This window comes from Myotis lucifugus, unplaced genomic scaffold (assembly GCF_000147115.1).
Source record: "Myotis lucifugus unplaced genomic scaffold, Myoluc2.0 scaffold_177, whole genome shotgun sequence".
NCBI lineage: Eukaryota > Metazoa > Chordata > Mammalia > Chiroptera > Vespertilionidae > Myotis > Myotis lucifugus.
The window spans coordinates 431728-449210 of NW_005871225.1; the positions used below are offsets into that span (position 1 = coordinate 431728).

Genomic DNA, 17483 nt, shown 5'->3' on the forward strand with positions numbered 1-17483 from the left:
TCTATAGATATATTTTGATAATAAAGCCATATGACAGACTGCCAACATTTAAAAAACAAAAACAAAATTTCATATAAAATAAAAATTTTAAAACCCCCCAAAAGCAAAATCTAGCATGTATCATACCTCTCACTAAATTGAAATTACTATCTTTTATTGTAGACATCTTTACCCATTATTACTTTTAATTTCCAAAAAACTCAAGTTTCAAAACAGAGTTGGTAAAATCTGGTACCAAAAATGTAGATATAGTGTTTTTCTATACTATATATAATATATTTGAAAATATTAGTATACTAATATATAGTACTATTCTACAGGTCCTCTTTTAAAGCACAAAAAATAACATTTATAGAAATTCAATTTTTATAACATGTCCTGAAAGAAACATCTATAGTATCCATTATAAATTTTAAAACTGAGAATTATTAAATTATAGAATATCAGAAATTAAATTATTGGATATTAGAACAATTACTCCTTAAACATATTATTTTGAAGGGTTTTTTGGTCATTTATTCTAAGAAAAAAACAGAGTTCATGTACATTAAATTTAAATATAACCTGGGTTTAATTACAATAGCAGATATGCATAATGAATCTTTAATTTTAGATATGAAATTGTATGATTTGAAAAATTAAACATTTTCAACTCAATTCTTTTTCATTACTATTCTGATAAAATACCTCCAAAGGAAATATGGAGCTTTAAACATACCAAAAAGGTGACCGTCTTGAAATAGAAAGAAGAGAACACACTGCATGTAATTGAAATTGCAGAGGAAATTGAGGTAGGCAGAATGTAATTACCAAAATTAGAATTTGGACAGCAAAAATATTTATACTGTATGTCCAATAAGCCAGGATCATGACTGTTTAAACATTCTATATTATTCTAAGGATATTACTATAACTCAATAAATGTGGCAATATTAAAAGAACTATCATCCATGACCTTCTATAAAACAATTACTAATCATAAATTCAGTGTGTATGTATGTGTGTATATGTGTACATGTACCTATGTATTTTGTGTGTGTATTTGCATGTGTGTGTATATATATATATATATATACCTGTGTATGCCTATATGCATATATATTAAATACATATATATATACATATAGACTACCTACATCTATATTCACATTACATATATGTAAGACTGTAGTCGACATGTATAATTTATTTATAATACAGTATTCTTATTGTAGGGGTTCTAACATTATCAGTCTCAGATTGCTATGATTTTGAACTAGAAATCATTTAGCTTGCCTTCACTATCATCCTATCATCAACTCTTGCTAAAATATGTCTTTGGGGCTGGCTGGAGCATAGAAAGAGGAGTATATTCAATCTAGAGATGCCTTCTATAAAATAAACAGTGTCTAAATGTATACATGGTAAAACTAGGGTTTTCCTTTCTTTCTTTCTTTTTAAAGAAATAGTTATAGTTTGAGGCGATGTAGATAACATTTCTTGTCTGGGTAACACTGGGCTGGGATGGGTGAACATTTCCAAATTGACAGTATTTCTTCTAGAGACGTGGTATCCACACAACAGAGGAGGCCACGTGCAACCCCCTCTCCAGGTGTGCAAGCTGCTTTTACACTGAAGAAACACAGAAATGTTTTCTCTGCCAAAATTAAAATGAAATTACCACTTTCCTGGTTAAAGAGTTTTTAGTTAGTGAAAATACATACAACTAGATGGAGGATTTTAAGTAAATGCCTCCTTTTTGTTTGTTTGTTTGCTTCATATAGAGTTGTATACATTTAAAAAAATGAATTGTTCCCTATTGTCACAATGCAAATTCAAAAATGTTGAGGGATATTTTCTGAAAGCATTTAATTTAACAAAAGAGAGAAATTGTAAAAATCTATCTCATAGCAAAATTACTATGAGTCAAATTTAGAAAAAGTATTATGTTTACCTTAAAATATAATCAACTATTTGGCCTTGATTAAATTTGGGCAGATTGATGATTTATTTCAATTACTGAGATATAAAACCTTAAAGTTGAATACAGTTCTGGAGACTCTAATTACATTAGTATTAAAAATGCCACATTAATATATGAGAAGATATGTTCCATTAAAGGCCTTCTGTTATATCCTTGGAGAGGTAAATAAAATTAATTACATTTCTACTGGGAGAAAGTTTAATACGGTAGGAAATGTGTACAGAAAAATATCACCAAGGATGGAGTGCTAAGGTAAAAATTGAAAAAAATATGTTATCAGCACAGTATCTGCAAGCACATTCATACTACTAGCTACTCCAAATGTGGAGAAATAGATGGCAAAAATCCCCATCTGGGGCCCACATGATCACTTCATGTGTGGGCAAGAAAATTATGCTTTCTTTTATCCCACACGCTCTTATTACTTGGCTCCATGCTCTATGTTATTGTTAACTGCAAGTATTTTTGATTCATAATGTACTGTACATAAAATATACATCCTGAGGACTACATAGGAAATCCGTGGAAAGTTTTGTATGGCTTTTTGAAGTCTATTCTTTGAAGAAACCCTATTAACTGAAACAAACTTACTTATGAAAGAAGAGATGTTTTTGGATTCCTTCACACTAGATGTATTTAAGTGACTAAACATATCATTTCCTCACTGGAAGTCCAACAGTTTAAAAATAACTAAATATTTATTAGAACTAGTGTGCCGTCATTTAGTAAATCAGGCAAACTTAAACATTTAAATTCTTCCCATTAGTCAGCAAAAACAAGAACACTTAGGCAACGTGATTTTTAAAACACCTAGGTCATTTTTCATGTAAGTGTTTTTTAAGGCTCAACATACATATTTGTGTATTTCTAAACCAATTTGATTAGTGTAGCAAGTTTAAAATCTTAAATTGCTGGAAAAAGTTGAATACCATGGTTCAGTCAAACTCACGAGTAGCTTAAACTGTCGAAGTATGACTTTGTAAACTCTGCTACTGGGTTTTCATGTTCCTTGCTCGCAGGTTGCAAAAAGACCTACCTGTATGTTAGTCAGGAAGACAATCCATCAGGAAACAGAAAAGGAGACGGAAATCCGGGAGGTAGTGGTTGTCCATGCCCAGTTAGAGAAAGTTTCTCAAGGCTGTCTCTTGCAGTTGGTGTGGAAAGCGGGGTCTCATCTGTATGTGATTGAAACAAAAATATAGAACAAGTTACGCTTGTCTGTTTTTATTAGACCTCAGTAATGGCTTCCCTAGTGGTTTCCAGAACATTTATTGCAAATTGGTTCCTGCTATCAGGAGAAAATGCTTTCTGCTGAATTTTCTTTAATGAAAAAGCTGTGGAGATACAACAAGATAACATTAATGAGTAACTTTATAAGCCTTTTAAATGCAGTCTCTAATGAGACTGAGTTTACAGTGCCATAGAATCTTTTTAAAACAAATATTATCTCATATATAGTTGTGATAATATATCCAGGCTGACTTTATGGGCACCTTCCCAATTATCTCATTTTAGTTTGCTCTGTTTGGATTGACAATAGAATCTTTCTAGAGCTCCATATAAGAGAAATACTTTGCATATTAGTATGTTTCTTTCTCAATTAACCCTTTATGTCAATGATTTGTTCAAATCTCTTCTTAAGAAATCTACAAAATATTGTACAAATAAAACTTTTCATTTCACATCTAAAAAGACAAACTGGAATCAAATATAATCATTCTAAGTTATAACTGAATTGTTCAATATCATTAAAACTAAAGGTCTAATTCTTCATTTTTTAATTTTTATTGTTGAAAGTATTACATATGTCTCCCTTTTTCCCCCATTGACCTCTTCTAGCCCACTCCCAGTCCCAAGCCTTCACCACCCTATTATCAGTGTCCATGGTTATACATATATGCATACAACTTCTCTGGTTGATCTCTTCTCACCTGCCTACCCTCCATGAAGAAGGGTTCTAAAGAAGGGTAAGATAATATGGCTTTCATAACAATATTTTTAAAAACCAAATATAAAGTCCTCTAAGATAAATCAGTCTTTACTTTGTTTATTAAATATCTTTCATTATTTTAAGCAACTTAGAGTAATGCCCCAATATAAATTATTTTTACTTACAATGAAATCCTTTTACTTAGTTCTTTATTAGTTAAATATGTTCAGTTTCATTTAAGATAGATACAAAGTATGGCTTATTTTAGTTTATTATATCACAGAGAAGATTTTATTCACAGCAGAATTCTCAATTTTATAAATATTTTATTTCACACTAGGAAAATTAATTAGAGCAATGTATTTGCACATCCTGATAGTATTTCTCAATTTTGCAAGTGGCTAGAAACTTCAGCACACCTGCATTTATATTTATAATTTGATTCCACAGTTCTCAATCATTTCTTTATTTTTCATTACGACACCTAACCACACAACACGTTTTCCAATTAACTCTCTCTGGGGCCGAAGTACTATGGAAGCTGCTACACTTCTCTGTCTGTAACTAATGTCAGAACAAGTTAAATTCATCTCCCTCACCTTGCCACATTTCTAGTTAATGAACTGAAAGGGAGTATAATTTGGGGAGAGGAACAATAACACAAGGCCTTCTATTAACCACACTCCAACCTCACTCACTCACTCACTCACTCCTCTGCAGTTTCTCCTTCCAGTCCCTCCTCTGTTAACTTACTCACAGATGATCTGAGGCAGCAAGTACCAGAGGAAGAAACGGAGTAAGCAGCTGAAGTAGGATTCATTGGGTTCTTATTTTTTTTTTATTCCACTTGTCAACAGGGTTAAAGAAAGACAGCAGGGGATGGCTAATGTGATCAAGGTGATCTTGGACACCATTTACCTTGCTGTCGTAAATTACTCCTCCAGACCAAGGCTGCTAGTGTTTTCTCACAATATCTCTGAAAAGGCGCTTGTTAACCATCTTTGTGCATGTGAAATTGTTTAAGAAGGAAGAGCAATATTTTTTGCTCAGCATCACCTTAGCTGTCACATGCTAAAGAACATGTGGCTTAATAGGTCATGGGGATAATAACTGCTTGTCTCCTGAAGAAAGGCATAGAACCAGATGAGCACCTGAGACTGTGTTCAGCTTTAGTCTGTGACTCCACATTTCTTAAAGGTTGTCCAAGAAAAAAGCATCGTATCTTTGGGTACACACACACTCACACATACACACACCTTTTTTAGAAGTTCCATCATCCCACGATTATTTAAACTTCAAAACATTTAAGCTTGACTATGTTTGCTTGTTGTGTGAATTAATTAAATCACTCATGATACATGCATTCATGTAACCAATGTTTACTTAACATAAATAGTGTGCTGAGGATAGACATTGGAGAGAGAATACTGAAAAACCCTACAATCTGTAAGCCTCAAGAAGTATTTTCTAGAATGACCAATCCCAATCATTAAATACCTAATTATTATAGTTAGCAAAGCAATTTCTCTTCCATCCTTATCCCATTACTACTCATTTTTCCCCAGTATAAGATTAAAATGGTGCATACATATGTTTCATGTTTTTTTCTGCAGTTCCTCAATTGAATGCTCATCTTGGTTCTCATGCTTTCAGCTATATGTGAGTAGATTATTATTTGGTATAAACTTATTTGATTGAATTCATTCATTTATTATTTTACATAGTAGAGATATTACATACGGTCACTGTAACTCTAACAAACAATCAAATTTAGGGCAGAGTGAGTGACTGCTTAAAAATCTTTTTAAAGGGCGATTCTTAAGATCAATAAACATTATATAAAAGAAAACAAACTAATCAAAGATCAAACAAACAAGACAAAATATTTTGAGGGTATCAAGACCCTACTACCTTAGAAGAAGTTGTCATCTTGTGGCAATTAGCATCATAGAAAGTATCATTTTGTCTTCCTACAAAGAGTAAAATTGAGAACAGGGTTCTTCCTTTTAAAATAAAAGTGACCTTTGATATCCTAAATGTTCTCAGGAGATTAAAGCAAAAGTTTGAGAGACCAGACAACATGGAAGAGAGTTTTGACATCACATAATCTCTAAAGACTTCAAACAATGAATGATGCTAAAGCACAAATTCACAAAGGACATTATTCCAATTTTGTATATTGTGCATATTTTTGAGTTTTATCTTTAAAAGAAAGTTGGCATGTCAGATATTATGATCTTTGATTATAGTATTTGATTCGTTCTTTAAAATTTTGCTCCTAAATAACGTGAAACTTATGGAAAAGTTACAAGACTTGTACAAAGAATTCCTTTATAACCTGTGGTTGGTTGGATGGTGGACCCTCAACATACATGTCCTTTTCTAATCCCTGGAACCTAGTAATGCTAGCTTATTTGTAAATTGGGGTTTCACAGATGTAACTAAGTTAAGGCTCTTGAGATGAAGAGATCATCCTGTTTTTCGGATGCACCCTAATTCCAATCTTTCTTTAAAAGAGAAAGTCAGAGGGAGATTTGAGAGAGACAGACAGGTCCACAGAGTCGAGGAGGAGGCAAAGAGAAGACAGAGAGGGAGATCCGAATGTTGTAGCCAGTCACAGAATGCTCACAGCTGCCAGAGCTAGAAGAGAAAATTCTCTTTGATAGCCTCTTGGAGATAGCTTGTCCTTGCTGACACCTTGAGTTTATACTCCTGGCCTCCAGAACTGTGAGAAAATAAATTTATGTTGCTTTAAGCCACCAAGATTGTGGCCTTTTGTTACAAGAGCCCTAGGAAACTACTTCAACTCTTTACCCCAAGTCACCAATTTTTACATTTTCCCACATTTGCTTTTTATCTTTCTGTCTTCTCTCTCCCTTTCTTGTTCTGTGTGTACATATGTTTGAACCATCTTCCCCTTTCAATCCTTAAGACTTCACTGCATATTTCACAATACAAGGGTATACTCTTCTACAGTATAAAATGAGCAAGAAACACATACAAAAACTACTATTATTAAATCAAGAGCCCACTTTCTATTTTCATAATCTGTGAGATGTTTTAGTGCCGTGGTCGTCAAACTGCGGCTCGCGAGCCACATGCGGCTCTTTGGCCCCTTGAGTGTGGCTCTTCCTAAGCCTTAGAAGTACCCTAATTAAGTTAATAACAATGTACCTACCTATATAGTTTAAGTTTAAAAAATTTGGCTCTCAAAAGAAATTTCAATCGTTGTACTGTTGATATTTGGCTCTGTTGACTAATGAGTTTGCTGACCACTGTTTTAGTGTAAAGCGTTAAATAATATGCCCAGCCAGGTTGGGTCAGTGGTTGAGCATCAACCCATGAGTCAAGAGGTCACTGGTTCGATTCCCCGTCAGGGCACATGCCCGGGTTGTGGGCTCAATCCCCTTAGGGGCGTGCAGGAGTCATCCATGTTTCTATCTCTCTATCCCTGTCCCCTCCCCTCTCTCTAAAATTAATATATATATATATGTTAAATAACAAATAAATATTTTAATTTACTTGACAGGTAGTTGGGGACTATTTTTTCTGGGCATGTGGTAGCCCCTAAGATACCCTCTCATGATTATTCCCTACTACTATACTTATTCTCTCAAGAACTTTCTCCTTAGTGTGAGTTAGATCTAACAAATAGAATAAAACAAATATGATGGGATGCTGTTTCTGAGGTTAGGTTATAAAAGTCTGCAGTTCCCATATCTCTTTTCCTCTCTTTTCTCTTGCATTTCTTACCCTGGTGGAAGCCAGTTATCATGTCATGAGACAGCCCTGTGGGGTAACATGACAAGGGACGGAGGCCTGTCAAAAATCACGTGAGTCAGTTTCAAAGCAGATTCCCCCTGTGCAGCAGAGATTTTGTTTTATTTTTATTTTATTAAATTTATTGGGGTGACATCGGTTAGCAAAATTATATATGTTTCAAGTATACAATTTTAGAATGCATCATCTGTATATTAAATTGTGTGTTTACTACCCAAAGCCAGATCTTCTTCTGCAACCATATATTTGACCCCCTTTACCCTTTGCTGCCCCCCCCCTCACCTCGCCTGCCCCTCTGGTAATCACCATACTGTTGTCCATGTCTATGAGTTTTTGTTTGTTTGCCTGGTTTATTCATTTGTTCCTTTACGTTTTTTATTTTACATATGAGTGAAATCATATGGTTCTTGACTTTTTCCTACTTAGCACGATATTCTCAAGATCCATTCATGTTGTCGCAAATGGTAGTGTTTTATCTTTTCTAAGGTCTGAGTGCTATTCCATTGTATACAAGTACGATGTGTCCTTTATGTCCCAGTTGAGCCTTTAAGTGAGCTGCAGCCCAGCTGACAGCATAACTGCAACCTCATCAGAGGCCTTAAACCAGAGGCACCCAGCTAAGTTGCACCCAGATTCTCGATCCATAAAAACTATGAGATTTTTAAATGTTTACTGGTTTAAGCCACTAAGTTTAGTTAAAATTTGTTACACAGCTGTAGATAAATAAAACAGTATGTAACAGGTTGGTTTTTTTTAATACTTTGGAGTATAGGAAAAAAATGACTTCATATCTAGTTACTTTCAGTGACTGTTGAAATGCAACAAAGTCAACCTTCCTTTTCTAATTTTTAAAAACCTAGCAGCTTTAATGAGACAAATTTTAGTATCACTCAAATCTATAATTCCACATTCTCTATTATTTCTTATAAAAATTTCTAAAAAGTAGAGACTTCATCAATATTGACTAGAGAATGGTAAAGTCTCTTTGGAATAAGAAATATCAGTATCTTCTTAATTACAGGTTTCAAAAAGTTATGAATATCTATGATTATATTTGAAAAATAATTAGTCTACAAAAAATAACATAAAACACAAACATAAAATTTCAGAGCAAGTTATTGATTACTTAGGTTTACAAAATTAATTCTATTCAAGAATTTTCTAGAAACCGCTGATAAATTTAGTGAGACCCTCGAGGTTATGAAAAAGGACCAACTAGAAATTAAGCATACACTGACTGAAATAAAGAATAATATACAGAGATCCAACAGCACACAAGAGGATCCCAAGAATCAAGTCAAAGATTTGAAATATGAAGAAGCAAAAAATACCCAACCGGAAAAGCAAAAAGAAAAAAGAATCCAAAAATATCAAGATAGTGTAAAGAGCCTCTGGGACAACTTCAAGCGTACCAACATCCGAATTATGGGGGTGCCAGAAGAAGAGAGAGAGCAAGATATTGAAAACCTATTTGAAGAAATAATGGCAGAAAACTTCCCCTACCTGGTGAAAGAAATAGACTTACAAGTCCAGGAAGCACAGAGAACCACAAACAAAAGGAATCCAAAGAGGACCACACCAAGACACATCATAATTAAAATGCCAAGGGCAAAAGACAAAGAGAGAATCTTAAAAGCAGCAAGAGAAAAAAAGTCAGTTACCTACAAGGGAGTACTCATACGACTGTCAGCTGATTTCTCAACAGAAACTATGCAGGCCAGAAGGGAGTGGCAAGAAATATTCAAAGTGATGAATAGCAAGAACCTACAACCAAGATTACTTTATCCAGCAAAGCTATCATTCAGAATTGAAGGTCAGATAAAGAGCTTCACTGATAAGCAAAAGCTAAAGGAGTTCATCACCACCAAACCAGTATTATATGAAATGCTGAAAGGTATCCTTTAAGAAGAGGAAGAAGAAGAAAAAAGGTAAGATAAAAATTATGAACAACGAATACATATCTATCAACAAGTGAATCTAAAAATCAAGTGAATAAAAAATCTGATGAACAGAGTAAACGGTTGAATATAATAGAATCAGGGGCATAGAAAGGGAGTGGACTGACTATTCTCGGGGGAGAAAATGGTGTGGGGGGTGCGGGAAGAGACTGGACAAAAATTGTACACCTATGGATGAGGACATTGGGGGGGTAAGGGCAGAGGGTGGGGTGGGGAACTGGGTAGAGGGGAGATATGGGGGAAAAAAAGAGGAACAACTGTAATAATCTGAACAATAAAGATTTAATTTAAAAAAAAGAATCCTTAAATTATCCTGCTTTCTTTTATTAAATTAGGAAATACTTCAACTATCTATAAGACAAGCACTCCAAACACCTGGAATGGCAAATTGGGTGAGGCAAAGGGGGCTGACCAGGGAATAAAGTAAGCATTTTAGAAGCTGTATTAACTGGGGTACTATTCTTTTTTTAAGTATTCCACATCCACAGGGGACTAGTAGTTAAGCCAGTGTTCAAGAGTTCTCATTATTTTTAAATTCCAAAGTAAGAATGGCTATTATCTTTAAAATATTTTTGCATTTTAATTCAGTTACAGGAAACTACAGTATTTTTCTTAAGAAAAATAGAACAGCATGTATTATGAACTAACAAATAATTTCATCTTTTGACCAGAAAAATATCTACTGATTAACATATTAATTATTATGTAATAAATATAATGGTATTATAATAATATATAATCAGTTAACATCAATTAGAATAATAGATAATATAAAGAAAAAACATATATGAAGAGAAGAAAATAGTCTTAAAATTCCAAAATCAATAACATATAAAGAGTATTATTTCATTCTTCTCATCACTTCATTTCAGGATTTTGCTCATATTTTAAAGTCACTACTCAATAACTGACTATCAGTAAGATTGATGACTCTGGAAGACAAGCTTTTTTCTCTGCAATCTTATCACACATAACAATTTAGCAGGATATCCTAAGGAACAATGTTGTTTAAAAAAAGGCGGGGCCTCTGCTTTAAAATGTTTTCTTTCCTGTTAATAAAATCTAATTCAGTTGTTATTTTCATAACTAATCCTTTTGGGTTGGAGTTATATATTTTCTTTCAAATATGTATGTGTGTGTATGTATGTATATTTTTGTCTCTGATGTCTTCTATTACATCATAAAACTAACTAAAAAAAAGACTCACTTTTAGAAAATTATATATTCCAAGCAGGTTCACATTTATTCCTCTTGATGTGGAATAGACAGCAACATTATTAAGAGGGAAAATCTTCATATTTAAAGTTTACAAGTGTTCTGGAAAATTGCATGAAAAGGCTATATTTCTATACTAGCAGAGTGAAAAAAATGTTGACAAAGTTTTAAGTATGGTAGTTTCTATACAAAAGAGAATAATTATTTATAAAAATATATTTTTTTGTTTTGTTAAAATATACATCATGATTGTATTGATGTTATATATACATCACAATTGTATAGAAAGATAAATGTATTTGTGTTTTTGTAAACTAATCAGCCACATTATTGAACTGGAATAGAGGCATAAATAATCTAAAAACTTAAGGACTGATGCTTTAAAAAATATTTGAAACTTATATCCAGATAAAACACAACCATTTAAATTGAGTTCAATCATAACCTCAATTGTGATTCATTCCTGCTTTAGGAACTCTGGTTTTAATTTGGAAATAGAAAGTAATAATAAGGTTTAAAAATGTAATCCCACAATCCTATATAATAAAAGGCTAATATGCAAATTGTCCCCTCGGGAGTACCACTGACCAGGAGTTCAACCACTCACTATGATGTGCACTGCAGCTGGGGGAAGGAAGGCCCTGATCAGCTCTGATCGCTAGATAGGCCTAGGGACCCTACCCGTGCATGAATTTCATGCACTGGGCCTCTAGTGTAATCATAAATCAGATAATGGACACATAATTTTCTTCCTTTCTATTTTCATCTTCTCACAAAATAAAGAATTCCAAAATGTACATTAAAATTTATTTGCATGGCTTTCATGTATCTATTTCAATTTTTATAAAATATGCAGGGGTCTCATGGAATAAAGCTTGTTTTCTATATTTAATTTTAAGCCCATTTTTCAAATTCTGCACTCAAAATTACTCCAGAAATTTTTATAAATTTATCACCATAATGTGTTACAGCTATCACATTAAATGTGATGACTGGCAAAATTAAAAGCAAAGCAGGATGGATTCAGAATGTGTGAGTTCAAGCTCTGGCTTACCAAGTTTTACCAAATACTAGAGCACAGAATCCTTCTCTAATGTTCTGTGAAATGCATTTGGTTTATTTATTAAAGGGGTCATTACAAACTCAAAGAATTATAGCTCACATCTATTTAGATTATTTATGTAAAACTGCTTTGTAAAATACAAAATACTAATAAATGTAAAGTATTAATAATTTACAAACCAACTAAATCGGTTACAAGTTTCCTTTTGTAAACTTGGCTTCAATGTGCCATGGAGCAATCCTGGTCTTGTACCATAAGCCCCTGGTTTCTATGTTTCTATATTATTTATCCCTGAAGCTTGCGATAATAAAGTATCATGTTAATAATAAAATAATTGCTATATATTATTACAGTTGACTTATGCAAACTAACCTGGAGTTAGTTCCATGAACAGTTAAAATTAATTATGATATAATAACTTGAGAAAGGGCAAAAAGTATGAATTACTTTATCAATTTCTCTTCCGGTAGCAGGACCTAAAGGAAAAGGGTAAGTTGATTACACAAAAACCAATGGGTACAGATTTTGGAAAGAACAGACTGTGAGGAACATAAAAACAAACTTAAGAGGTTCCATGGATTTACTTGAATGAAGTAATTTTAGAACCCTGAATTTTGAGTTTGGGTGAATAAAGGAAAAAAATTACTGTGGGAAGGAGATCATTGTTAAGTGCATGTTTGGCAAGATGCTGGAGGTGTGCTAAAAAAACATATCAGAGTCACAGTTCTGTCTAATTTAATGCATAAAGTCTTTATTACACACATATGCAACTTTCACCTTTATCTGTGTTTCTTAACTTTGGATAGTTCATCTCTGAGATGATGATGAAAGTTAGGGACCAGGCCACATAAGAATAAGCAGTCTCAGTCCCTGAATATAGGGTAGCACATATTAATTTCTGTTGAAAGAATATGTGAATGAGATGAAAGGAGGCAAAAGCTGGAAGAGTGCAACATGCAGAAATGAGAAGTATATAGTAGTCTCTGCTTACCTTGAGGTTGCACCGCATTCATGATAGAAAAACTAAAAATGCTTTCTATTGGAAAACCACACTATTGATTACAAGGCATTTTCACAGACATTATCTTGGGTTAGGAGGAAGCTCTAAGAAGAAGATTTTTTAAATGTATGCAATTATAATTGCAATGTTATGTGCCAAAAGATTGATTCAAATGGCACCAAGTGGTTATTTAGAAAAAGAAGAGATTATATATAGACCATGCAAGTGGATAGGAGAGTAAACAAGAAAGCTAAAATCCTCACAGCAAGGTACACTTGGAATGGACATTGGATATTGGAAAATTTAAACAGGGGGAAGCCAAGGGGTTCTATGAGGACAGTACCTATGTATAATAGCTCAAGAAAAACAGGCATCCAAAGTGCCCTAAAAAAACTTCATATTTTTAAAGAGAAAGCCTATTTTCTACCATTAGTCTCAGACTATAGTCTTTAAATTCTGTCCGTTTTGTATTTATATTTCAAACATCTATGTATGAGGAAAACTCTAAATCAAGGTATATATTTAACTAGTGGCCCAGTGCACAAATTCATGTACATTGAAAGGAAATTAATTAGAAGAAATATTTAATATCGCTATTCACCCTTTCTCTATAATAGAAGTGTCAAGCAAATTCACGATCGACAAAGATAGATCGAAACACATGTGTTTAATTGGCACAAGCAAGAGTTTTATATGTATTGTGCATGCGCGAGTCAACTTAGCCATATATATATATATATAAAACTTGCTTAATTAGACCTGCTTTCTGATTTAGCTAAACTTTTTCCTGCCCAGTGAAGCACCCCAACTTCTCTTTTAGGTAATTGTCAGCAACACAGCAGTAAATATCAACACAAAGCAGATTATTATTGTAGATCATGCAGGGAGAACAAAGGGTAAAATATTTAACTGCAGCAGTGTTTGACTATATTCTGTGCAGTGAGAAAACCTGAAGTCATTTTCAAGGTTGACCATTTCTTACTTCTTTTCAGTCGGGTCAAGTTTCCTAAATCTCTGTTTTCCGGCTAATGAAAAGAAAATAGGATTCCACCGAGTCTTCTATCTACCTACTCCAGGACTTCTGTGAGGATCAAATGAGATGAGGCACAGGGAAACGCTTCACAGACATTTGGTTAAAGTGTAAAATGTTTCCACCTGGGTATAAAGCAAGTCATGTTCTTGGGCTGAAGAAACTGCAAGGAGGCTAGTCACTAGGGAGAGGAAGCCGGACATTGCTACATGACATCATTACCAGGATGAACACTTAGCATATTAGCCATATATAGATATAGATATAGATATAGATATAGATATAGATATAGATATAGATATAGATATTTTCAAGCTTGGCCTTGACAACAAATTGCCCTTGGCAATTAAGATGGAAGTAAAGGTACACAGATATCGGTGAATATTTTTCCCCTCCCACTACTTGGAATTGGTTGGCACAAATGGAATGGCACTATTCATTAAACACACATAGTCACACACGCACACACACACACACACACACACACACACAATACACACAATTATTTATCTTTAAAACATTTTGGGTGGCTTATTTCTCAAGTCATAAGTACAAGTGTTCATGAAAGAGCTGGTGTAGATTAGGCTGAAAAGATCCACTTAACTGATCTTTCTGTCTTTCCATGGCCCTGTAGGTTTAACCTCACTGCTGATATTGCAAGTGAATGTGGGAAAGCATTTACTGAAAGCTGCATAACAGGCAAGGTTATATTTACTAGGCTGATGTTTTGCATATCTGCACAGTAGGGCCATTAAGGGTTCTAAGAGCACAACGGAAACAATCATAACATTTGTTTTTAGATGACTGACTCAGGACATGTACACCAGGCTTTATATAGAAACTGTTTTTGTTTTATTAAGGGACTGCTTGCCTGTTAGTGATAACATCATTAAAAATAAATGAAAGGGGGCTGGTAAAATGCTTCCCAAAAGCAGAAACCTAATTAAAGGTGATATGCCTGCTATGAGGGTTTTTTTTTCAGGACTCAAAAATAGAACAAGGTTAGTTCTTTCTTATTTTGTAAAGCCCAAAGAAGACCTCACAGTAAAACATCACTTCTGATCTAATTTTCTATTTCTGTGTACTCTAATAATCCACTTTACAGTCTGTGCTTGCCCATGAAAAGTGAACTAGTTTTGTTCTTACAGATAGCTTCATCATGTCATAGTGCATGAAACGAAAATCTGATGGTTCAGCGCAAACAAAAAATGCACTCTCCTTTGAAAGCAAATTGTACAGGTTGTAATATATGCAGTAATAGTCATTGGAATAATGCACACACAAACATTTCATGGTCCTAAAAGACCACTTTTGAGAACCTCAGTGAATGGTTTGAAAAAAATTCCAAATCATAGTTCATAATTTGAGAGAGAGAGAGAGAGAGAGAGAGAGAGAGAGAGAGAGAGAGAGGAAAAGTAGACTCTTTCATTTTAAGGGGTGGAGTTACTCTAATTTCATGGATGGTGGAAAAGCAGGAAACTGCATTCCCTTGATAACTCTGCCCTTATTGTGCTGTGACCTTGGCCAATTTACTTAAATTTACATCTGCCAAAAAGGAGTTTCTGAAATGTGTTTTGAGAATTTTCTGGGGGCAGGGGAAAGGAGTTGTCACATGAACCCAAGGCCTCTTCGAAATTCATATTACTGTAGAAGCAGAGAGAAAATGAGGAGAAACACTGGGCACCCTCACAGGGTGCCATGGTTTGCTATCTTGGTTTCCTGTCACCTCTGCAGAGTTCTATTTCATTTATGAGTCTCCAAACTGAAAATGAGTCTTATTGCTAAGTGAATAAAAGAGCACAATTCCCAAGTTATCCTCCGGAAATATAAAATAGCTTTGGCATTGTGGAATATTTAAACTCTGATTCTCATATGGGTTTTAGGCTAAAATTATCATGGAATTATTAAAAAGTGTATGTTATCTTTGGAAATCATTTGGTATAAATTGATTTTTCAGATGAAACACCCCAAAAGTGATTGACCCAATGTTTTTCAAATGTCTGTAAATTCTCATTTCTTTTTAAAAAAAGTAACAGCTATAGTATCAGTTTAGAGAAAATACAAAGGAAGAATGACATTTTGAATCATTCCAAGGATATGTGGACCCACAAACACACGTGCATGTGTGACAATTGGAGAAATGTCAAGCCTGGCTGGATGTTAATAACTACTAGGCGATTGTAGGAGTGGTAATGGTAAGGGGATTGTGAGTTAAGGAAAAGAGTCCTTATCTTTAAGTGAAACTCACTGAAAAAAATTAAGATTAAATAAAATATGTTTGGAATTGGCTTCAAAATAATCTGGGGTAGAGTAGAAATAGGTGGAGAGACTGAGGAAGCAAGTCTGGACTTGAGATTATCATTGTTAAAGATGAATCATGGATAGGTCTATGGGGGGCCGCATTATCCCATTCTAACTTTCTATTTGTTCGAAACTTTCTGTAGTAAAATGTTTTTTTAAAAAAAATATATTTTATTGATTTTTTACAGAGAGGAAGGGAGAGGGATAGAGAGCCAGAAACATCGATGAGAGAGAAACATCAATCAGCTGCCTTCTGCACGCCCCCCACTGGGGATGTGCCCACAACCAAGGTACATGCCCTGACTGGAATCGAACCCAGGACTTTTGAGTCTGCAGGCTGACACTCTATCCACTGAGCCAAACCGGTTCTGGCGTAAAATGTTTTTTTAAAAATATATTTCTTTATTGATTTCAGAGAGGAAGGGAGAAGGAGAGAGAGATAGAAACATCAATGATGAGAGAGAATCATTGATTGGCTGCCTCCTGCACATCCCCTACTGGGGATGGAGCCCGCAACCCAGGCATGTGACCTTGGCCGGAATCGAACCTGGGACCCTTCAGTCCACAGGCTGACGCTCTATCCACTGAGCCAAGCCGGCTAGGGCTATAGTAAAAATGTTTTAACAAAAATAATTTTACTCAGTAAAATTCTATTAACTCCTTTTTTAAAAAAGCCAGGGGCATTGGTATGATAATGATCATCATCGTTATCATCAAAATATCCAGCACATACTGAGCCTTTTCGATGTATGCAAAGCAATGTTCTAAGCAGTTTACATGCATTAACTCATTTAATCTTTACAATAATCCCATTAGATTGTCACTAGGGGTCTACTAGTATTCATTTTACACATGAGTAGATAGAGGTAAAATAACTTAATTAACTTGCCAAGATAACTTGGCTAGTGAGGAAAGGAGCCAAATTCAAACCCAGCAGCCTTGTTCTAGAGCCTATGATTCTTTAACACTCAAGGAGTAAAATATAAATTTTTACAAGCATTTGAAAAAATGTATTGAATATGTGTTTTCAGATGTATATAACCAACATACACTCCAAAAAAATAAAATAATTTTATAATTATCTTAGAGTAGGAAAATACAGACTTTTCTATTTCACTCCTCTTTCTTTTTAACTTTAATTTTTATTACAGTATATAGTCAATATTATTTTATATTAGTTTTAGATGAACAGCATAGGGGTTAGACAATCATATCCTTTATAAAGCATTCTCCTAATATTCCC

The 17483-nt window shown here is 34.1% G+C and overlaps 1 protein-coding gene across 1 annotated transcript in view; it reads right to left on the minus strand.

Moving 5' to 3' along the window:
- The window catches only part of DACH1 (dachshund family transcription factor 1), a gene marked incomplete at its 5' end in the record, with an annotated part of 423490 nt that overhangs the window by 51357 nt on the left and 354650 nt on the right, over window positions 1-17483 (minus strand). Inside the window, one exon of the mRNA XM_014462295.2 lies at window positions 3020-3138. Within this exon, the coding sequence (XP_014317781.1) occupies window positions 3020-3138 (119 nt within the window). The remainder of the gene's footprint in view (window positions 1-3019; window positions 3139-17483) is intronic.